General features: G+C 45.3%; 1 protein-coding gene across 1 annotated transcript; it reads left to right on the top strand.

Annotated features, from left to right (window-relative positions):
* Positions 1–15955, top strand: LOC115466520 (sulfotransferase family cytosolic 2B member 1-like). Its single transcript, XM_030197808.1, has 7 exons — positions 1–529; positions 7865–8060; positions 8264–8472; positions 12256–12382; positions 14212–14306; positions 14429–14609; positions 15029–15955. The coding sequence occupies exons 2-7, from the start codon at positions 7916–7918 to the stop codon at positions 15151–15153; spliced, it is 882 nt and encodes a 293-aa protein (XP_030053668.1). The 5' UTR covers positions 1–529; positions 7865–7915; the 3' UTR covers positions 15154–15955.
* The last annotated feature ends 8373 nt before the right edge of the window (positions 15956–24328 follow it).

Genomic DNA, 24328 nt, shown 5'->3' with positions numbered 1-24328 from the left:
AAATAAACTGAGTGTCTCGTATAGGCTGGACCCCTCAGTCAAACTCTGAGAGGGGGGTCCATAGAAGACATGCTGGCTGGTAGCCTAGAGGCTACTGATAATCTCCAGAATTACCCCCGGCCTTCAGGACAGGAGATCACAGGCCCTGCTGAGGCCCACTTTTGCCCCGTTGACTAGTTGCTGTCAGAAGGGGCGGGTGGCACTGGCAAAGAATTCTTGCTCTCAGTCTCTGCAATGTTGCACGCACAGCACGGAGGAGGGACGGGGAGCAGAAGGGCGGAGCAGTGGTGAATTTTAATTCGCAATCAGGAATTCCTGCTTCGCCCCACTCATCGCCAAGACCAAAAAAGCACCTGATGTAGCAGAAGAAGAGGAACGAGGGAACGTTTATAAAAAAAATAAAACTAAAGGACCGATGAAGTGATAACTGGAATTAGAAGGGAGATATCGCTGAGGGCTGGACGTGGTGGCCAAGGCTCGGCCGTTCGAGGGAGGTCGGCGAGGAAGTTTTTCCGCAGCACCGAAGTTGGTAAGTTTTATCTGGGACGGATAATGGAAAGTTGATTCTGAGAGGCATATTTTCAAAGCACTTAGCCTCCCAAAGTTCCATAGAAACCTATGGAACTTAGCCTCCCAAAGTGCTTTGAAAATATGCCTCTCTGGGTTCTTGAGCGGTTTTTGGCTGTCATATTTGTTGTTCTGATGCTTGGTGGGAAAAAGAATAGAACAGTGGGGGAGAGAGGGGAATGTCCTTATAAAAGAGGAGAGGAGGAGCGTCTTTATTACAGGGATTCTGGGGAGGAGGAGGAAAGCATCTTTACGGTTACAGTTTGCTACACCCCCCCTTCACCGTACCAGGAGGGTGCAATATTCAGAAGTCCTTCTAGTGCTGCACCCCCCAGTTTACCTTCACTATTGATCACATGAAAAGATTAATTCCTTTAAGCGCTCTTTTAGAAGGAAAAAAATGTAGTAATAAATGTAAAAATAGAAAGACCAAGAAATGTATTGTAACAGCCAAATGTATTAATCAGTAGGTTGTAGCACAGGACGACGAGCAGTAAATTCTCCAAACAAAATATTTAGAGCAGAAATACAGGTTCTCGTTTTTCATGGGAGAGGAAGTTGCAAGCAGATGACGGGCAAGAAGCAAGTCAGTGTGCACATTCATAAGTATTGCCATAACTGGGACAGACCGAAGGTCCATCAAGCCCAGCATCCTGTTTCCAACAGTGGCCAATCCAGGTCACAAGTACCTGGCAAGATCCCAGAACAGTACAATACATTTTATGCTGTTTATCCTATAAATAAGCAGTGGATTTTCCCCAAGTCCATTTTAATAATGACTTACGGACTTTTCTTTTAGGAAGCTAGCCAAACCTTTTTAAAAACCCTGCTAAGCTAACTACTTCTACTGCATTCTCTGGCAACAAATTCCAGAATTTAATTACACGTTGAGTGAAGAAAATTTTTCTCCGATTCATTTTAAATTTACTATTTTCTAGTTTCATCGCGTGCCCCCTAGTCCTAATATTTTTGAAAAGAGTAAACAAGCAATTCACATCTACCCGTTCCACTCCACTCCTTATTTCTCCCTTCAGCCGTCTTTTCCCCAAGCTGAAGAGCCCTAGATGCTTCGGCCTTTCCTCATAGGGAAGTCGTCCCATCCCCTTTATCATTTTCGTTGCCCTTTTCTGTACCTTTTCTAATTCCACTCTGTTTCTTTATAGCCTTTTACTTTCCCTCTGTCACATGATCATACATTCCCCAACAAAAACCTCCTTTTTTTGGTAAAATTGTTCTTTTCCCCTTGTCTGGTTACTTTCTCATATTTGGCCCCAAATGTGCCTGTCAGCACATGCTCACCTTCTCACATGCTATAACTCGCCACCTCTTTATTTCAATTTTGTATCCTTGCAATGCCCTTGAAAATATGTGCACTCGATATTCCAGGAAGTTGCATAATGTAAATAGAAAGATAATACTTAACCCTTAAAGCAGTATCCTATATAATAAAACGCACCTCCAACGTTCTGAAGCAGAGAAAGTGAAGCCTTCAAGCCTTGAAGCATTCCTGCAACATTCTGGAACTACATGTCGTCAATTGAGATGGAGCCTCTATAGAGTGCACGAATGCTTCAAGGCTTGAAGGCTTCACTTTCTCACACACACACATTCACTCTCTCTCACACACTCTGTCTCTCACACACTCACACACACACACATTCACTCTCTCTCACACACTCTGTCTCTGACACAAACACACCCACACTCTCACTCTTACTCATTCTCACACATACACACTCCATCTCTCACCCACACACTCTCTCTCAAACATACACACTCTGAGGAAAGGGTGGCATGGAACTCGGAGGGGAGGAGAGAGAGGGAGAGGAGAGGGAGGGAGGGGGCCTGCACCTCGGACGGAAGGGGAGCCTGGAACTCGGAGGGGAGGGAGGGAAGGAGGGGGTCATGGAACTCGGAGCCCCACACACACACTCTCACTCTCTGTCTCTCACATACACTCTCTCTCACAAACTCACTCTCATACACACATACACTCTGTCTCTCACACACACTCTCTCTCTCTCTCTCTCTCTCTCTCACTCACACACACACACACACACTCCATCTCACACACTTTCTCTCTCTCTCTCACACACTCTCTCTCTGACACAAACACACACTCTGTCTCTCTCTCTCACTCATTCTCTCTCTCACACACACTTTCTCTCTCTCTCTCAAACATACACACTCCGAGGAAAACCTTGCTAGCGCCCGTTTCATTTGTGTGAGAAACGGGCCTGTTTTACTAGTCACTTAATAAGAATGGAAACATAGAAACATGACGGCAGATAAAGGCCATATGACCCATCCAGTCTGCCCATCCTCTGTAACCCCTAATTCTTCCTGTTCCTAAGCGATCCCACATGCTTATCCCATGCCTTTTTAAATTCTGGAACAGTCCTCGACTCCACCACCTCTACTGGGAGGCCATTCCACGCCTCCACCACCCTTTCTGTGAAATAATACTTCCTTAGGTTACTCCTAAGCCTATTCCCTCTTAATTTTGTCATATGCCTCCTCATTCCAGAGCTCTCCTTCATGATAAAACATAATCAGATTATTTCTTTGGCGCACAAATCTGAAACAATAGCGTAATAGTAATATTTCTAAGATTATCAAGGAAGAATTTCCAACATTTTGCAGCTTGAAAAGCAAACAATTTTAAAAAGCTTCTTTGAGGCAATACCTTTAGGACTCAGGAGATCAGATAATGCCAATTTCTGGAATAAATAACTACCCATTCCACTCCACTAATGAGTGGAGAGAAACGGGTAGACGTGAAGCGTCTGTTTACTCTTTCCAAAAATACTAGGACTACGGGGCATGCGATGAAGCTACAAAGTAATAAATTTAACACAAATCGGAGAAAAGATTTCTTCACTCAACCTGTAATTAAACTCTGGAATTCGTTGCAGAGTATGTGGTAAAAGTGGTTAGCTTAGCGGGGTTTTAAAAAGGTTTGGCCGGCTTCATAAAGCAAAACTCCATAGACCATTATTAAAATGGACTTGGGGAAAATCCACTGCTTATTTCTGGGATAAGCAACATAAAATGTTTAGTACTTTTTTGGGATCTTGTCAGGTACTTGTGACCTGGATTGGCTACTGTTGGAAACATGATGCTGGGCTTGATGGACCTTTGGTCTTTTCCAGTGTGGCAATACTTATATACTTATGTAACTCACCACTGTATAATGCACAAGAGTCATTATATATAATTTAAGTTTCTTAATAAATATTTTGGTAAACCCAAGTAGATTATGTTACAATAGTCAAGTTTGTTAAGAATTAACGTCTGCACGACTAATTGAAACAGATCTACTGTTAGATATATTTACGAATTACTCTTAATTTTTTCATCATGCAAAAAGCACTCCTTACTGTGGAATTTATTCGACGCCCCATGGATAATTTATTATCCAGTATAACACCCAAAATTTTATAAAGCGCAAGTCAATTTCCACCAATCGGCAGATTTGATCTTAATTCTTTATTCTGTTGTGCCCTTACTAATAGGGGAGAACTTTGGGGGGAAGGGGAGCGACTCATCTTGAGTTACTACTGAGAATGGTGTGAGCTAAATCCCAAATCCCTTTCCTTATAATAGGTGCTCTGGAGAAAGAAGGAGGGAGGGAGTAGTCCTTATAACCAGAGCACTGAGGAAGGAGGAATGTTGTTGACCTTTGGTTTGCTGACAGGGTGCTGAGGGAGGGACAGACAGAAGCTTTGCCTCACAAACCAGATTTAACAATCATAAAGTATTCCATTCATCCCCTCCCGGCTTGTCGCTTAGGGGAATGGCCACAGCTCCAGCAGCAGAACACAGCCTGTGCTTTCAGCTCCATTGCCACACTGCAGGATACTGATACAGATATCACATAGAGAACTTGGGCCCCCATACTCAAAGCTTACCGTGCTTGTAAGCTTTGATTTACACTGGTTGTAGCCAGTCTAGCCCACACATTATTTAGCATCTAATGCACAAAGGTGTTCTGTGTCGCTTTTACTGTTCTTGGTAACAACTACTGATGATCCTATGCAGATGTATTAGAACGTTTCCGTGCAATGCATAGAAAGAAGCGCCTACCAAAGTTTTCCGGCAGGTCTGAAGCTGTGATTGCACGAGGGTGACTTTTCAGTAGAGCGGTCTGCTTTATTTTTTAAGAGTATCTGCGCGTGTGTGAAATATGCCATGAACGTATATTATATGTGTGTGTGTCCCGCACGTAACAGTAGTGTTAAAAAGTTGTCATGGAAAACAAAAAAAGGATCTCACTGGACGCACACCTATGAAGTGGCTTGTTGCCTTTTTTTTGTTCCTAGTACATAAGTATTGCCATACTGGGAAAGACCAAAGGTCCATCAAGCCCAGTGCCCTGTTTTCCAACAGTGGCCAATCCAGGTCACAAATACCTGGCAAGAGCCCCAAAAAGTACAAAACATTTTATGCTGCTTATCCCAGAAATAGTGGATTTTCCCCGTCCAATTTAATAATGGTCTATGGACTTTTACTTTAGGAAGCCGTCCAAACCTTTTTTAAACTCTGCTAAGCTAACTGCCTTTACCACATTCTCTGGCAAAGAATTCCAGAGTTTAATTACACGTTGAGTGAAGAAATCTTTTCTCCGATTTGTTTTACATTTACTACTGTTTGGCTTCATTGCGTTTCCCCTAGTCCTAGTATTTTTGGAAAGAGTAAACAAGTAATTCACATCTACCCATTCCACTGCACTCATTATTTTATAGACCTCTATCATATCTCCCCTCAGCCGTCTTTTCTCCAAGCTGAAGAGCCTTAGACACTTCAGCCTTTCCTGGGCACGCGTAGAGCATCGATGCTTTCCGCGAAACTGTTTGCATGCACTAGGCTGCTTGCAGAATTCCTGCACATCTCTTATCCTTACGGACGCTGATTCAAAATCAGTAATGTCAACCGCAGATATAGACGTGCTCGATATTTAAAAGAGACTTTTAAGCATGGGGCCTTGGGCTCTAACTAGGGGCAGCTATTAAAATTTGCTGACCTAATTTAAGAGCAGTCAGAAACAAGAGCAAGGCAGCTTCTCTCCCTCCCTCCCTCCGGAGGTGTCCTTCACATTTCAGAGCTGTGGGATAGCTTTCTCTGGTTACTACAAAAGGGTCTCTGTTCAAAATGTTTCCTTGTGATTGTCAGGGAATACAGTACCTGCCAAACTGCATCTGAAAGGGAAGCTGATCCTCTTCCCATTCACTCCAAGCAGTTGACCCACAAGCCACCTGCTTGAAAACTGCAGAGTCTCTGACAGGGAAATGAAATCGGGGCAAGATCCACTGAAGATTATAAAGTGTTGCAATCTGGGTGTGAGAGTCTAAGACAATGGGAAGTTGACAGCGATGCGAAGCGTCCTAACATAAATTTAATAGCTACAGACTCGACAGATGCATAGGAGTTACCAGGGGCGTAGCCAGATGGCCAACTGTGGGTGGGCCTGAGCCTAAGGTGGGTGGGCATGGAATTCATCCCCCCCCCCTGTTTGCTCCTCTCTCCACCCCTCCTTGCCCACAAACCCCAAATATTAAATACTTGAGCTGGCGGGGATCCCCAAACCCTGCCAACTGAAGATTTCCTCCTCCTCACCCTGAAGCAGCCAGCACTCTTCCAAATGGCAGCCAGCAGCACTTGCTTCAAATTGATGCTGCTACTGGCAGGCCGTGCATGCTCAGTGCTTTTTGCTTGTTCGAAAACTGAGCATGTGCAGAAGGGCCAGTCTCAGCCTCAGTTCAAAGTAAGTGCTGCTGGCCAACATTTGGAAGAGTGGGGACTGCCCAAGGACAGAAAAACTTCAGCTGGCAAAGGTTTGGGGATCCCCACTAACCACAGCAAGAGTGTCACAATTTTCAGGCCCACCTGTGGCTATGCCACTGGGAGTTACACTTTGTCACTCCTATACATGACATAAGTACATAAGTGTTGTCATACTGGGACAGACTAAAGGTCCATCAAGCCCAGCATTCTGTTTCCAACAGTGGCCAATCCAGGTCACAAATGCCTGGCAAGATCCCCAAAAAACCTCAATACATTTTATGCTGCTTATCCCAGAAATAAGCAGTGGAATTTCCCCAAGTCCATTTTAATAATGGTCTATGGACTTTTCCTTTAGGAAGCCATCCAAACCCTTTTTAAACCCCGCTAAGCTAACTGCCTTTGCCACATTCTCTGGCAATGAATTCCAGAGTTTAATTACACGTTGAGTGAAGAAAAATCTTCTCAGATTAGTTTTAAATTTACTACTTTGTAGGTTCATCACATGCCCCCTAGTCCTAGTATTTTTGGAAAGCGTAAACAGATGCTTCACATCTACCCGTTCCACTCCACTCATTATTTTATAGACCTCTATCATATCTCCCCTCAGCTGTCTTTTCTAAAAGCTGAAGAGCCCTAGACTCTTCAGCTTTTCCTCATAGGGAAGTCGTCCCATCCCCTTTATCATTTTTGTTGCCCTTCTCTGCACTTCACGGATCTCTGTAAGCATTTTATCAAAGGTCCTTTTTAAGTTTACTCCATTGTAACTCAAGCATGTTGTGTATCAGAGGTTTTGTACACCGAACCAAGTTTTTGAAGGCTCCTGAAGCAGGCCTGTGGCCGAAACACAGTACTGTGTCGAGTTTCCAACTCATAAACTTGTGTTAAGAAGCTTCACATCGCTGTCCTTGTCTCTTGAGTTCATGGTCAACTTCCCACTGTCTTATACTCTCGTGTAAATAATGAGTGGAGTGGAACTGGTAGATGTGAATCGCTTGTTTGCTCTTTCCAAAAATATTTGGATTAGGGGGCACTCAATGAAGCTACAAAGCAGTAAATGTAAAACGAATCAAAGAAAACTTTTCTTCACTCAGCGTGTAATTAAACTCTGGAATTCGTTGCCACAGGATGTAATAAAAGCAGTTAGCTTAGAGGGGTTTATAAAAGGTTTGGATGCCTTCCTAAAGGAAAGTCCATAGACCATTATTAATATGGACTTGGGGAAAATCCACTGCTTATTTCTAGGATAAGCAGCATAAAATGTATTGTACTGTTTTGGGATCTTGTCAGGTACTTGTGACCTGGATTGGCCACTATTGGAAACAGGATGCTGGGCAACACTTATGTACTTATGTACTTATGTACTGTTGGGATTCGGCGTTTTTCCACCTTGGTCAACCTTTCCTGCACTCTGGGTGGAAAACACTATAGTGATATATCTGTAGGAATGTTCTTAACTTTTCTCCCCACAGTGCATGTTGCTGGTATACTTTATCTTTCTGTTTGTGCTTTGCAGGGACGCTAGTGCAGGAAACCTTTCATTCCCAGCACCTGTCACTCTCTTTCAATGGCGAAGACATCTGACCAGTACTTTCTATACGACGGAATCCCTTTCCCCTGCATTGCACACAATGAGGAAAGTCTGGACTTTGCCAGGAACATGTTCCAAGTGTGTGACGATGACGTCTATAGCATCACTTACCCGAAATCTGGTACAAGACCCTCAGCACCTCATAACCCTTCCCCCCTTTCCTGGTCATCCCTCCTTTTAAAGTTGAGGTGAATGATTTCTCTTTCTAAGTCTCCTGCACTATGTTTAATTTCTCCAGCTCCTCCCTTCCTGTTTCCCTTCGTGGCTTTTCCCCCTTCCACCCTCTTTTCATTTCACCGAGCCTTGTTGTATTCTGGATTTTAGGAACCACGTGGATGCAGGAGCTTTTGACCCTCATTTACAGCAATGGGGATCAGACCCTGTCCCGCTCCGTACCCAACTGGGAGCGAGTGCCCTGGATCGAGCAGGTCAGCGCTCAAATGTACGTGCCGAAGCTCACCTCGCCTCGGCTCATCACGTCACACCTCCCGTTACAACTCTTTCCGAAATCCTTCTTCACCTCAAAAGCAAAAGTGAGTCTTTATGTTTAACTGATAAACAACCCAACCGCAGGGGTCAGTTCTGAGGAAATAATTTCCCTAGCACCATGCTGGGATACTGGGTCAGTACTGGTTCAGAGGGGAGAGAGTCCTATAAGAACCTCACAAAGACACCTTGATACCATGGTTAAACGAAGAACTGAAAAAATTAAAAACACAAGTAAGGAGACTTGAACGAGCATGGAAAAAAAATGAAAGATGAACATACACAACGCATGGAAACAAATGCAAAGAAAATACAAATATACAATAAGACAAACCAGAAGGTCATACTACAAATCCAAAATAGAGCCAGACTACAAAGACACACATAAACTTTTTTCCAACTCGTGAACAAGCTACTTGACACCACACCGGTTACCACAACCAACACAGACACCCCATCAGCAGACAGCCCGGGTAAATACTTCAATGAGAAAATTATAAAACTACGATCCACGTTACCACTTAATACCACCGACCACGAAAAATTCATTAACTGTCTGGACCCAATCACCGATGAATACCCAGCAGACCGAATCTGGACAAACTTCGATCTACTGACCGACGAAACCGTCAACCAAGCATTCAACAGGTTTGCCAAATCCCACTGCAAACTGGACATATGTCCTAACAACCTAATAAAATCCGTCCCTCAATGCTTCATAACAGACCTCACGTCATACCTAAACTACATGCTACAACATGGACTCTTCCCTAAGGATAAAGGAAATATATTACTCACCCCAATACCCAAACATTTAAAGAAAAAAGCAAATGACATAACCAACTACCGCCCGGTAGCATCCAACCCTCTGGCAGTAAAACTAATGGAAAGTATGGTAACCAAACAACTCACCGACTACTTAAATTTTCAATACCACATGAATCACAATCAGGATTTCGATCCAACCACAGCACCAAAACAGTATTAATCACTCTCCTAACCAAATTCAAACAAACAATTGCAACTGGCAACAGTGTACTTCTCCTACAATTCGATATGTCCAGTGCATTTGACATGGTTAGCCATAAAATACTATTGAACATCCTTGAATACTTCGGGATTGGAGGAAGCATACTGAGATGGATCAATGGCTTCCTAACCACAAGAACATACCAAGTGATATCTAATTCGAATACAACATCACCATGGAAATCTGAATGTGGAGTACCCCAGGGATCGCCACTCTCACCAACCCTTTTCAACCTAATGATGACACCACTGGCCAAATCGCTATCCAACCAAGGCCTCAATCCTTACATCTATGCAGACGATATCACGATCTACATCCTGTTCAAACATGATCTAACAGAAATCACAAATGAAATCAAACACAGCCTCCAAATAATGAACTCATGGGCGGATCCATTCCAGCTAAAGCTCAACGCAGAAAAACACAATGTCTCATCCTCTCATCACAATATAAATACATAAGTATTGCCGTACTGGGAAAGACCAAAGGTCCATCGAGCCCAGCATCCTGTTTCCAACAGTGGCCAATCCAGGTCACAAATACCTGGCAAGATCCCAAAAATGTACAAAACATTTTATACTGCTTATCCAGAAATAGTGGATTTTCCCCAAGTTCATTTAATAACGGTCTATGGACTTTTCCTTTAGGAAGCCATCCAATCCTTTTTTAAACTCCGCTAAGCTAACCGCCTTTACCACATTCTCTGGCATCGAATTCCAGAGTTTAATTACATGTTGAGTGAAGAAAAATTTTCTCTGATTCGTTTTAAATTTACTACATTGCAGCTTCATCACATGCCCCCTAGTCCTAGTATTTTTGGAAAGCGTGAACAGACGCTTCACATCAACCCGTTCAACTCCACTCATTATTTTATAGACCTCTATCATATCTCCCCTCAGCCGCCTTTTCTCCAAGCTGAAGAGCCCTAGCCGCTTTAGCCTTTCCTCATAGGGAAGTCGTCCCATCCCCTTTATCATTTTTGTTGCCCTTCTCTGCACCTTTTCTAATTCCACTATATCTTTTTTGAGATGCAGCGACCAGAATTGAACACAATATTTGAAGTGCGGTCGCACCATGGAGCTATTACAAAGGCATTATAACACCCTCATTTTTGTTTTCCATTCCTTTCCTAATAATACCTAACATTCTATTTGCTTTCTTAGCTGCAGCAGCACACTGAGCAGAAGGTTTCAACGTGTCAACAACAACACGAACAAACCCACCACTATAAACACCCCAGACTACACCCTTCCTGTCTCTGAAAATTCTCAGAGTTACAATTGACCGAAATCTCACACTAGAAAGCCACACGAAAAATACAACAAAGAAAATGTTCCATTCAATGTGGAAACTCAAAAGAGTAAAACCTTTCTTCCCAAGGGAAATATTCCGCAGCCTGGTACAATCAATAGTGCTAAGCCATCTAGATTACTGTAATGCCATTTACGCCAGATGCAAAGAACAAATCATTAAGAAACTCCAAACAGCCCAAAACACAGCAGCCAGACTCATATTTGGAAAAGCGAAATACAAAAGCGCCAAACCCCTAAGAGAAAAACTACACTGGCTCCCACTAAAAGAACGAATTGCATTCAAAATCTGTACCCTGGCCCATAAAATCATTCACGGCAAGGCCCCAGCATATATGTCAGACCTCATATACTTACCAACCAGGAACACAAAAAGGTCAGCACGCACATTCTTGAATCTCCACTACCCCAGTTGCAAAGGACTTAAATATAAATCAACATATGCATCCAGCTTCTCCTACATAAGCACACAAATATGGAACGCACTACCAAATGTCATAAAAACAATGCACGACCTAACAATCTTCCGAAAACTACTAAAAACCAACCTGTTCAAAAAGACATACCACAAAGATCCATCCTAAATACCAGACAACGAAACTCTTCCACAACCAGACAAAACCGAACTCTCTATACCTGACTGCTTCAGTCACTCTGTCACTAATGAATGTTAACGCACTACCACCTTATTTCTCACGCCGGAAGTGAACTGATTAAACTTACTGTATAACTTAACTCTATCATTTATGAACTTTAATGCAATACCACTTCGTATTTCTCATTCCGGAAATGGCGATCGCCATTACGGCATAATGTAAGCCACATTGAGCCTGCCAAAAGGTGGGAAAATGTGGGATACAAATGCAACAAATAATAATAACACCATGCAGGGACATTGGGTCGGTACTGGTTCAGAGGCAAGAGTGTCCCCTACTGGGTCAGTACTGGTTCAGAGGGGAGAGAATTCCCTGACACCATGCTGGGATACTGGGTAAGTGCTGGGACAGAGCCTTCTACTGGGTCACACCCCTTCCTGTAGCTCCCTGTATCTGGCAAACTTTCCTAGCCAAACAGTGACCCAACCTGAGATCTCATGAAGCCAGACCTTGTGGTTAAAACTACTTCTGAAAAGTACACTTCAGGAGATCTCACCATCAAGACTGGCCAGCTCCTTCCAAGCAACCCAAAATGGCTGCTCTTCACGGCAGGGTTTTGTAGTTAATGGACCATTGATCTTTGCTGTGGTTATAAGAAGTGCATTTTCGTCAGTGTATGTCTCCATTGCCCTAGGTACAAAATAATTACCTGTATATAATATGTAAACTGCTTTGATTGTAACCACGAGAGGCGGATTATCAAGTGCCTTCCTCTTTCCTTTCCTTCTATGCCCAGTCCTCTGTCTTCCCTCCTTCCCACCCTCCCTTCATACTTGTGTCTCTCACATTGCTCTTGCTCTGTCTGATGCTCCTTCCCTTCTGTCCCCTACACAGGTGATTTATACCATGCGCAATCCTAAAGACGTCTGTGTTTCACTCTACCACTACTGCCAACTGGTGCTTTTCCTGGAGAACCCACAAGACTTCGACGTGTTTCTCTCATCATTTCTGGAAGGCGATGGTAGAGTATCTCGTCAAGGGGTGAATCAGAGTCTTTGTATCCCGGTCAGTGTCCTCCTGTGTTGGGATGGTCTATCGTTAGTAACAACTCAGTAAATGTCACAGACATATGCCACGTCTTTCATGAACTACACCGTGTTTCAAAAAAAAAAAAAAACTATACAAAGCTTGTTTTCTGCATCACTCCATCAAAACATTCGGGACGTATCATCCCAAATAAATTTGCAATGAGCCTACACGCAAGCCGGACACCTCACCTAAACGACGTCACTTCACCACCTGGTTCTCAACTGTTGTGATGTTTTCTTCAGTGCGAACGGATCGGGCCTTGTCGTTTCCTGACTGGCGATCAGTTGAGCCCATTTCTCACAGTTTCTTCAAAACATATTCTACTCTTATCCTCTTCCACCAGTCTGTGAGAACCATAACCTTTCTCCAGATACAAATTTTTAATAAGGATCAGATCCTCCTGACAGAAAACCATGGTAACTCTTTATATTTAAAGCAAAATGGTGTCTGCATATATTGGGCAGACTGGATGGAACGTACAGGTCATTGTCTGCCGAAATCTACTGTATATATGATGAGAATCGCTAGGTGGTGGTGACGTCGGTCAGGTGATGGTTATTGCAAGTTTATTCAGGATGATATATCCCAAATTTTCTTGAAATTGATCGTTTTCAGAAGAGTTATGCAGACAACAAGCTTTGTATAGTTTGTTTTGAAACACGGTGTATTTGCAAATGACGGTGAACTCTTTCGAAAGTGTTGTGTATTCTTTTCCCGATGGTGCATCCTTACGTACGCTGAACAACTTTGCTTTTGTGAAAACAAAATGGCCGAATGAAAGCGAATACAGCAAACATTCCTGGAAACGACCCAAAACACACATTTTCCGGCTGTCCATTCCCACTTGTACCCTGGGCCGTCTGGTTGTTCACTGGGGTGAAGCCTGTAGATTTTGTGCAGCTGAGCGATGATTCTTAAGGTACCTTGGAGTTTCCATTGCTTCGGTCAACAGCGTGCGACAGGCGACTTTCTGTGGAGAAAGTCTTACTCTCTTCAGCAATATCGTTATCTCCTCTGCACATGTACAGCCACCTGTGACAAACCAAGCTTGCTGTTCAGAACCCAGGATTGGACTAGGAGTGGGCACCCCAAAAATTTCATTTCATTCGTTTTTGGGAGTTTTCATTTAGGTCAAGGTTTTTTTGTACTTTTATTTTTTAATTCCAGGAGCAATCCTGACAGCAGTACACACTCTTTCAGAAGAGCACACAATATTTACGACAAACTTCAGGTATTTTCCTGTCATTTTGGATGAAAAAAAAAATGACAGTTGGAAATGTTATTTCCTATGTCGTGTCAAACAAATGCACATCCCTAGTATCAACCGGCTTATCACTATAAAGAAACAAAGCAATACAGAATCAAAGCAGGCCAGGAACAGCCCAAGGACGTAGACATGAATGTATTGCAATCTATACCCTTGGACTTGTTCATAATCCAACTGCCGGTCAACTTTGATCAACGGCTTTGCTGTTGCGAAACAAGACGGACTTTGGATTTTCATGTACAGAGAAACCTCACCTGAGTGAAAGTCCTAGAAGAAATGTGATTCCTGAGTGTACCCAAGAGCTAAGGAGGCCTCTGGAGGGGGTAGAGACTCTAGTTGGAAAGAGAGAGTCGTTTTTAAGGGGTTAGCTTTAACGTGGGTGCCTGTTCAACATTGACTAGGCGTTATAATAGATATGTGCTGGCTGCTTGATAGGGTGGTTAGGTAAAGGTCAGAGGATGAGTAGTAATCTCTTCTGTTTTTTGCTTCCTAAGTTCTCCTGGGCTCCTGGTTTGATCATGTCCAGTCGTGGCTGGGGACGAAGGATCAGGTGAACATCCTTTTCCAGACCTACGAGGAGCTCTTACAGGTATGATGTGATCCGGAAAGTCTTTGGAAGGACTTCTTTATCTCTCACTGGGTCAGGGGTGGGGAGGGGTGGTGGAACCATGGGGGCAGATCTTTCCCTGATTCCGGCTTTGTTCTCCTCAGGACCTTCGGGGCAGCGTGGTGAGAATCTGCAACTTTTTGGGGAAGGAGCTGGATGAAGCAGCCATCGACTCGGTGGTGGAGAACGCGACCTTCAAAACCATGAAGGACAACAAAATGACAAATTATAGCTTGGTGCCCTCCGATTTTATGGACCATGAGAAAGGCTCGTTCTTAAGAAAAGGTGAGCGAAGCCACGTGAACTGGGTCGGGGCAGAAGTGGGGAGAAAGGAGGCAGGCATATTTCCCCATCCCGCAGCATTCTGGTGTCCTGTAGTCCCGTGTGGACTGCAGGGGATGATCAGGACTCCGTATCCCAGCATGCTTTAGGAGCAGGAAGTTCTTAAAGTGCCATGCATTCCAATCTTCAGCTTGGCTGATGACCTGCTGGTAGATAAGGATGCTTTAAGTGGATCCTCAAGGTATCCATACACACATAATGTGAGATCTTGGCTAAAGAAAATGCAGCAGGTCTGTGGACCACACAAGACATGGAAGGGGAGAGGGGAGAGAGCAATGGCACTGCAGAGATACATGTACAGTTTGGGATGGTGGTCAAATGGGTTGAAGAAAAATGATCTGGTGTTTTATCTGTTTCTCCAGGGATCTCTGGCGATTGGAAGAACCAGTTTACCGAGGCTCAGAGCGAGCGCTTCGATCAGATATACCAGGAGAAAATGAAGGAAATGAAGGGCCTGGAGTCTATGTTTACCTGGGACAAACCATGAAGGAGTAGGGAAGGATGCTCCATCCTCTTTCCAACAGCCTGTAGAACATTAATTGGACACTACTACTAATAATAATTTCTATAGCGCTACTAGACGTACGCAGTGCTGCACACTTGAACATGAAGAGACAGTCCCTGCTCGACAAAGAGCTTACAATCTAATTAGGACAAACAGGACACCTTGCTCATCCCTTACCTCTAAAATTCCTGGCTGGGGACATAGTTTTCACCAAGACTCATCAGATACTGAACCCATTCCTGAAAACAGAGTAGAGTGTCTTTGGTCAACAACATCTCTGACTCTTTTTATTCTGCAGTTTGTCTTGTTTCCTTTCTCCAAAATAGCTCTGTCTACCCTTCCTACTACCATATCCATCTCCCTATCCCACTCAGACTACCCTTTGAAAGCTACGGAGGAGGAATTCAGGGGAAAAGATGAAGTATCCAAATAATAAATTCAAAATTCCCTAATTTAAAACCATAGAATCACATAAAGACATGACATGAAAGGAGGCCACCTAGAATTGTAGAAAGATGGATCTGGGAGGAAGTTCGGAACAGGGGTGGGCAGCCTTGGTCCTCAAGGGGAGCAACCTACATAAGTGTTGCCATACTGGGACAGACCAAAGGTCCAACAAGCCCAGCATCCTGTTTCCAACAGTGGCCAATCCAGGTCACAAATACCTGGCAAGATTCCCCCCCAAAAAGTTGAATACATTTTATCCGCCTTAGCCCAGAAATAAGCAATGGATTTTCCCCAAGTCATTTTAATAATGGTCTATGGACTTTTCCTTTAGGAAGCCATCCAAACCTAAACCTTTTTAAAACCCTGCTAAGCTAACTGCCTTTACCACTAGTTGGATTTTCAGGATTTCTGCAATGAATATGCATGAGACTAATTTGCACACATTGCCTCCATTCTATGCAAATAGATCTCATGCATATTCATCAGGGGAATCCTGAAATCCCGACTGGGTTGCGGCCCTCAAGAACCAAGATTACCCACTCTTGATCTAGAATCAGAGAAAGATGGGACCAGTAACATAGTAAATGACGGCAGATAAAGACCTGTACGGTCCATCCAGTCTGTCCAACAAGATAAACTCATTTTACATGGTATGTGATACTTTATATGTATACCTGAGTTTGATTTTCCTTGCCTTTCTCAGGGCACAGACTGTAGAAGTCTGCCCAGTATTTTTGTTGTACTAAGTTCTGAAGCTAATGTCGAAGCCCCTTAAAATTTACACTCCAGCCCATCCCTATCTATTCAGTCACGATCAGGGTGTAGACCTTAGAAGTCTGCCCAGCACCGGTTTTGCTTCCCAATTACCGGTGTCGCCACCCAATCTCCGCTAAGATTCTGTGGATCCATTCCTTCTAAACAGAATTCCTTTGTGTTTATCCCACGCACGTTTGAATTCCATTACCATTTTCATCTCCACCACCTCCCATGGGAGGGCATTCCACATATCCACCACCCTCTCCGTGAAAAAATACTTCCTGACATTAGTCCTGAGTCTGCCCCCCTTCAACCTCAATTCATGTCCTCCCGTCTTCCCACCTTCCCGTCTCTGGAAAAGATTAATTTGCTGATTAATACCTCTCTCCTGGGGGTGTTGGTGTCGGAGGATCTGAAGGAGAAGAAACAATGCGACAAGGCGACGGCTGTGGCCAGAAGGATGCTAGGCTGCGTAGAGAGGGGCATAACCAGCAGAAGAAAGGAGGTGTTGATGACCCTCTACAAGTTGTTGGTGAGGAGAGACCTCAGGGGATCATCTAGAATCAGAGAAAGATGTGGCCAGGAGGGGCCTCAGGAGATCATCTAGAAAAGATGGGGCTGGGAGGAACGTCAGGGGATCATCTGGAATCAGAGAAAGATGGGTCTGGTAGGAACATGATGGGGCTGGGAGGGTCCCAAAGGCATCATCTGTTGCATTCTTTATGTTCAGACAGAAGCCCCTGTACCTGTTTTCCTAGAATGTCTACTCTGCTCTTAAATGCATCCAGTGACAGAATTTGTATTATATACCCTGCTTCCCAGTTGATAAAAGTCTTCTCTAAATCTCCCCATGTTAATTTGAGTACACTACTTCATGCCCCCCTTCCCCCATGGAGATGGAGAAATGATCCCATCCTTTTCTTTTTCTGAAGGCTACCATACATCACCCCTAAAGGCTTCTCTATTCTAGGCCCAAAACATCCCCTCGATTCTCCAAGGGTACCAGTGTCCAGATAAAATGTTTCCAAAGACTTTCCATTGCACAGCAGAAGATTTGCTCAGGAACTTGGTGAAGACTTCGGAGAAAAGGGACCTGATGATCTTTCTTTAAAATCCTATTCAAAGATTCCCCTCCTCTTCCCCTCCTCAATAGCCCTTTGGAGAAAAACAAGGCCTACAAAGCTACACAAGACAAAGACAAAATGCTCAATTCCAGAATAAGGGTTAAGGGGTCAAACAGGTTCTAAGCATCCCCCCCATGGGCTGGGAGGCAGAACCCCTCTTCTCCCCAATGCTTTTCAGACAATGCTTGAAATTTCTGGTATCTTAAGGTGTGGGGGAAAGTTTCAGAAGGTACCTCATTCCTTATCTGATGAATGTTTAGGTGGGTACAGTTCAAATGGGGGCGAAGTTGCACACTCTATGTCCTTCCCTTGGCAAGGTGAGAGGCAGCCCAGGCACCCCAAATGAACTGGTGGAGAAAGGTGAGTGGAGTTCATTTCAAGGCACGCTTGGCTTCAGATCTCTTCGAGGTCAGGGCCGCGTTGACGTTCCCTCCTCTCTAAGTAAACTCAGCCAAGGCCGGAGCCATAAACTCTGATAAAGAATATAAAGGTTTAATGGAGTTCACCTAAGGGAGAGAAACTGCAGCCTGTCAGGGTATCAGGAGAGGGGTCAACTTGAGTGAATAGTGAAGAGGAGGAGGAGGAGAGCTTTAATGGGTTACCTGCGCTTACTATGGCTAAGTTAAAGAATCTAATGGAGGGGGCAAGGTGATCTCCCTCCTCCGTCCACTGTAATCTCATCTCTCTACCTCCATTATAACTTCACCTCTGCTACTCACTGTAATACCCCTTCTTGGGCTCATCTACCCAAAGTGGACAGACTGGATGGACCAGGGGTGTAGCCAGACCTTGGCAGGAGTGAGGTCCAGATTTTAGCCCGCTGACCCCTGCCACCGACCCTCCCTCGCCACTTTCACACCCCCCACCACCACTGCCGACTCTTCCCCCGCCACTTTCAACCCTCCCTCTGCCGCCACCAGGTACCTTTGCTGGCGGGGGTCCCCAACCCCCGCCAGCCTTACTCGTCTTCAGCGCCGGACGTTCAGTCAGGCTGTCAGGACTCACAGTACAGATCAGCAAAACGCTGAAGAAGACTATGGCTGGCGGGGGTTGGGAATCCTGCCAGCAAAGGTACCTGGTGGCGGCGGGGGAGGGTCAGCGGGGGGGGAGGAGGGGTCAAAAGTAGAGGGGGCCAGGGCTAAATCTGTGGGGGCCCATGCCCCTGTGGCCCCACCTAGCTATGCCCCTGGGATGAACAAATTTTATGTTAAATTTCTCCCCCTTTTATCCCACTTGACTCTGAGCCTCTCCGTCCACTTTCTCGTTCACAGGTCACCATCATTGTTCCATCTTGTCTCCCATGACACTAGGTCTCTTCAGTTCAGAGCAGCAATAAGCTAGTGCGACTCTGAGGTTCGTTTCTAGGAGCAGAAGAGGGTGGGTCACAGATGCGTTTTTAATTTAACACATCATCACCCACGATGTCAATAGCATTTGTGGCAGGTTGACTTTGATTTCTCATCGTGCCTCTTGTATACTTCTCTCATTGTGATTATCAGTCTTTCACAATACATTTTTTCTTTTGTTTTAACTGTTATATGGGTAAGTTTGGGAACACACCTGAAAATGGTCACTCAGTGGAAGCTTTTTAAAGTATGGGTTTGGAACTCCCCCTACTGGTCATTCCATGGAACTTGACCCTTCATTATAGCTGTGCGCTAATGCTTTCTGCACAGCTTACTAATGCGAAAGAATCGCTAAAGTTTTGGTCACCAATGCAGCAGCCACATAGCATGTACATAGACTTGTGTGTTTAAATGGAGAGTGCCTCAGATGCGTGCGTACACGGACCTGCGCCAGTGCCGTACCGAGGACCATGCGAGCCCCGCAGAGATCATATAGGTAGGACTGCAAATATTCCTCTGGTCTCTCTCGAGGGCAACGTGGGCGGGACAGTGGGGATAACGTGGGCAAATCGCGCAGGGCACTAGGATTCCGGTCGGTATCATTGCACACAAACTGGCTACTGGAGTTGAATGTACACACATATGCCTCTCAATCAAAAGCGACAGCCTGTGCTCCCCCATAGACAGGGCTGGTCTTAGACAGGAGCGGTTGCATAGGGCCTCACGCTCCTAGGGGCCCCGCATATCTGGCACGTCTGTCCTCCTGTCTCGGAACAGCTCCCTGCTCTGTACCTTAATGTGTATCCACATTTCAGTAGAGAGCATCAGGCAGCGGCAGCGATTTTCATATCCTGTCAGCTGCTGAGTCCAGAGCCTCCTCGCGGCTGCGTCCCACCCCCTGATGATGTCACTTCCTGCTTCCACAAGGGCGGGATGCAGCAGTGAGAGAGGGCTCTGGGCTTGGCAACTGACAGGATATGAAAATGGCTGCCGCTCTCTACTGAAACGTGGTGGATGCACATCAAGGTATGGGGGTGAGGTGGGGTTCTGAGAGCTCTAAACCTCCTTTTAAACTGATAAATTATGGCTTATGGTGGCAGGCGTGGGTGGGCACGGACAAGGGTCCAACTGAACTGGTCTGCACAGGGCCCCGCAATTGCTAAGATCGGCCCTACCCATAGACCAATAAAACAGCTCTTCTGGCTGCTTGTGCTCCCCCCATTGACCAAAAGACGAGCTTTCCCAGCTGCCTGTGCTCATTTCTACAGTAGGGAGAGATGCAGCCACAGGCGAATTTAAGAGAGACTAAAAAGCAACATGGCCAGCAGAGGGCAGCAGTTTCTCACTTATAAGTATAAGGTGGCTCCGAGCCCATGGGCACTTACGAGCCACAGGACTATGCCAACCCAGGCTGGTGACTAGTTTGCTTAAACCCTGGCTCTGTATACCTGAGGACAGAGGGCGATGCTACAGAGAAATAAGAAATGGGATGTGAGGAGAGACTGCTACGAACGCATTCTTAGATTTAATCCAATATCCATGTATATATTGCATGGTGAAAACCGCATCCTAGCCTGGCATTTCACCACCTCTCAGCTGCAGGGCTGCAGGAAGGCAGAGGAGTAATCTGAGATCACACTCTCACCTCTGGTTCCAAAACAGTGTTCTGTCCGTGGCGAGGGATTATCAGCAGAGAGAAATGTATTTACATAAGTACATAAGTATTGCCATATTGGGACAAACCAAAGGTCCCTCAGGCCCAGCATCCTGTTTCCAACAGTGGCCAATCCAGGTCACAAGTACCTGGCAAGATCCCAAAAAGTACAAAACATTTTATGCTGCTTATCCCAGAAATAGTGGATTTTCCCCAAGTCCATTTAATAATGGTCCATGGACTTTTCCTTTAGGAAGCCGGCCAACCCTTTTTTAAACTCTGCTAAGCTAACCGCCTTTACCTCATTTTGTGGCAATTAATTCCAGAGTTTAATTACACGTTGAGTGAAGAAAAAGTTTCTACGATTTGTTTTAAATTTACTACTTTGTAGCTTCATCGCATGCCCCCTAGTCCTAGTATTTTTGGAAAGCGTAAACAGACGCTTCACGTCTACCCATTCCACTCCACTCCACTCATTATTTAAAGGGGTTGGTTGGAGCCGAACATCAAAATACACATACCCCTCCAAGGAAAGTAACCCTATTGTGGCTAATCACGTCAAAGAACCCAACCTTCCACCCTCCCCCAGGAATTAAAGCCCCTTTATCCTTTCTCTCAGAAGCAGGTCATACACTAATCCCATTATACCATATGTAGAGCAAAGGCATTCATTGGTGGGGGGAACAGGGGGTTGGGGGTTTAGAGGAACCACTCTGGATCCACATCTCCTTATCTGTAATGTGGTAATGAGATATTCTTTCTAAAGGGGCCAATGCCCCCTCCTCCTCCTGAGCAGAGCACAGATGCCAATTTCACGGCCAGGGAGGGGGTCATGGCCCAAGATTAGGCACGGTCAGCAGAAACAAGGCAGGGGTCACCTCAGAACATATGTTCCGGAGGAGCTGCTCCCCCTCCCCCCAAGCCTGTGTCCCTCGTTCTTCCCCCCCCCCCCCCCCCCAGCTGTAACCATGTCAATCAGCACTTGCCTCCATTTCCACGGGGGAAGGGGAAAGCAGAGGACTAGCTCATGGGTCTGAGGTGCCAATGGCAAACCGATAAGCTTGTGCTGCCCCCTCCCACTGAGCTGCCCTATCCCACTGAGACCGAATAACTGGGCAATAATGATCCCATGAAAATCACCCTTCTTGGAGAAACAGATAATTGAACGTTATGAGGTCGACATTCGGCCGGCAGTGCTCGGTTTTGCCTGAGCCATGGTCTGGGCTTCGGAATTGAGTTTCTGGGTTTGCAAAGCCTGCGGTGGAGTCGGCGCTTGGCCGGTTAAGTGCTGACTCCAGCCCAGGAACTTCCCCCTCCTCCCCCCATCGCCGATTTTGCATTAGGCAGTAACTAGTAGTTTTCAGCTGCATTAACCGATTAAAAGCCACGAAAATGACCGGCTCGTCCCGAACAAGTGATTTCACTGGCCAGGAGCCATTTCTGGCCAGTTAAATTGCTTTGAATGTTGACTCCTAAGCTTTTAAACATCACCGTTCACTGCAGTGACTCTTTACCTCGATGTGAACACAGAAGAACAAAATCTTTGCAAGATGAAACCCACAAAGAGCACAGTGAAGATGACTCGAAGAAAGGGTCTTAAGACGATGTGTAAACAGTTCAATTTATTGATGTCCAAATCAATGAAATAACTCCAATGAGACTCAACACGACTGTGTTTCGGCCAATCGGCCTGCCTCAGGAGTCTATATTCTTTTACTATAATCTTGTTCATAGCTCTTGTACTTATCAATAAATTGGACAGTTTACACATCGTCTTAAGACCCTTTCGTCGAGTCATCTTCGCTACTCTTTACCTGCCATCCGCACCCCCACCCCAAAACACACTCACCAGCTTAGCGTTAATATTCAGCGTGAGATAGCCAGTTAGCGCTAGGATTCATTGGCTGAGCGGCTAAAGTTTAGCGGCTAGATGGATTTGCATAAATAGCAGGGGTCTATCTTTAGCTGGTATAACTTAGCTGATGAATATCAGCTTAACCGGCTTGTGTGTATAGCGGCCAAAAACCCCGGAAATTCAACGCTGGACATGACCCACCTTTGAATTTCCAGGTTCGCTGCCAGCCAAGGGAGGCAGGCCTGGCAAACTCCTGCAGTCTGTATATCAGCCCTTCCGTGTTCCCAGTGGATAAGCCAGACCAGAGAGAAACACCGCTTTTATGTCCCCAGTAGAGAATGACACGGGGACGTTTGTTCCCATCCCCATGGGTTCTAGCTCTGGCCCCGCCCCATCCCCGCAGGTTCTGACCTCAGCTACAGCAGCCTTGAACACTTATGATTTTATATTTAAATCTTATTAAAGTATCAAAAAGGAAAATATGCTGCGCAACTGTTGTGTATAAATTACAAATAGAAAACATTAATAACAATGAGCAGCTACAATAACACCCCCCTACCCTTCCAACCCCAACAATAGCTGATTTCTACTACCCCAAGGAAGCCTAATCCACCCTGTTAAAATGTACAGGGGTACAAAACACAACCCATTCTGTATGCCCTAGTGGGGGAGAAATATGCCCTGTTGCCAGTTGTGGCCAGCATGTTAGCTTGTTTCTCCAAAAACATCAAAATGTTGTCTGCATCACTTAAACATAAATAACAGTCCAGTTCATTAAAAGGCTTCAAAGTAGCCTTTCCCCATCCATGCCCTGTCCCCGTGGGATCCCCGCGGGCTATGTCCCCGTTCTCGTCCCTACAGTTACCGGGGGTTCCCTTCCCTGTGTCATTCTCTAGTCTCCAATAGGGATCCTGATATATCCAGGAAAAGTTACAGGACCCTGAAGATCCGAGTGAAGAGACATAAGACCCCCCCTGTTTATAAAGTCACTTTGATCAGTTCTGGAAATAAATAAATATCACTCTGTTCTGATCTGTGGATCAAAACGCTGTAGTGTGCTATTCCTGTGGGAACACTAGGGTCTGACACCCATCCGCTGGACATTTAAAGCCCTAGAAAGGGCATGGAGAGGCTCCTGGCTGTTTAAGTCGCTTGTCTGTGACCAGCATGAATATTGGGCAGGACTTAACCGGTTAATGCCTGAGCTAAGACCGGCTAACTTCTGGGAACTTATGCAGTTAATATCGCCCAGACTAAAACCTTGTCTCTGTGGCTCATTGGTAAAATCCAGATAAGACGTGTGAATGGAGAATAATCAGATTAGAATTAGGAGAGACCAGCCTAGTCCAAGAAGGTGAAAATATAAGTGTAATTTAATTCTTAATTTGTATCTTCTACTCATTGCATCAGGCCACCTTTTCATTAGCACAATTTCAACGCCTTGTGCTTCTATCCCCAAACTGCACCATTCCCCCAAAATATTTCTTGGAAACCAGCAGAAAAGAAACTTGTCTGTGCCCAAGGGTGCAATCCCCGCCCCTCCTGCACTGATTTAGTTCAACATCTGACACTGGCAGGCAAGAGGCGTCCCTGAAACCTGGTGGCTGTGCTTATGGGTGGCACATGGAGGGAGGGAGGAGCAAGGGAAACTCAAATATTACAGGAAACTGGAAAGATCATTAAAACAGCTCATTAATACTCCAATACCCTGCTAATGAGGGAGTAATGAACATACAGATACAGAGCAGTGGAGGAGAGAAGGTTAAAGCCTGGGAGGGGCACAGAGGATCCTCAGTGGTGGGGGAGTGAGGGGTAAAGCCTGGGAGGGGCACAGAGGATCTTCAGTGGTGGGGGAGTGAGGGGGGTAAAGCCTGGGAGGGGCACAGAGGATCTTCAGTGGTAGAGGAGTGAGGGGTAAAGCCTGAGAGGGGCACAGAGGATCCTCAGCAGTGTTGGGGGGGGGGGGGGCTCCATT

The sequence above is a fragment of the Microcaecilia unicolor genome, chromosome 3 (genome assembly GCF_901765095.1).
Source record: "Microcaecilia unicolor chromosome 3, aMicUni1.1, whole genome shotgun sequence".
In the NCBI taxonomy this organism is placed as follows: Eukaryota; Metazoa; Chordata; class Amphibia; order Gymnophiona; family Siphonopidae; genus Microcaecilia; species Microcaecilia unicolor.
Note: the sequence above shows the minus strand (reverse complement) of the source record. Positions and strands in the feature narration are given on the sequence as shown.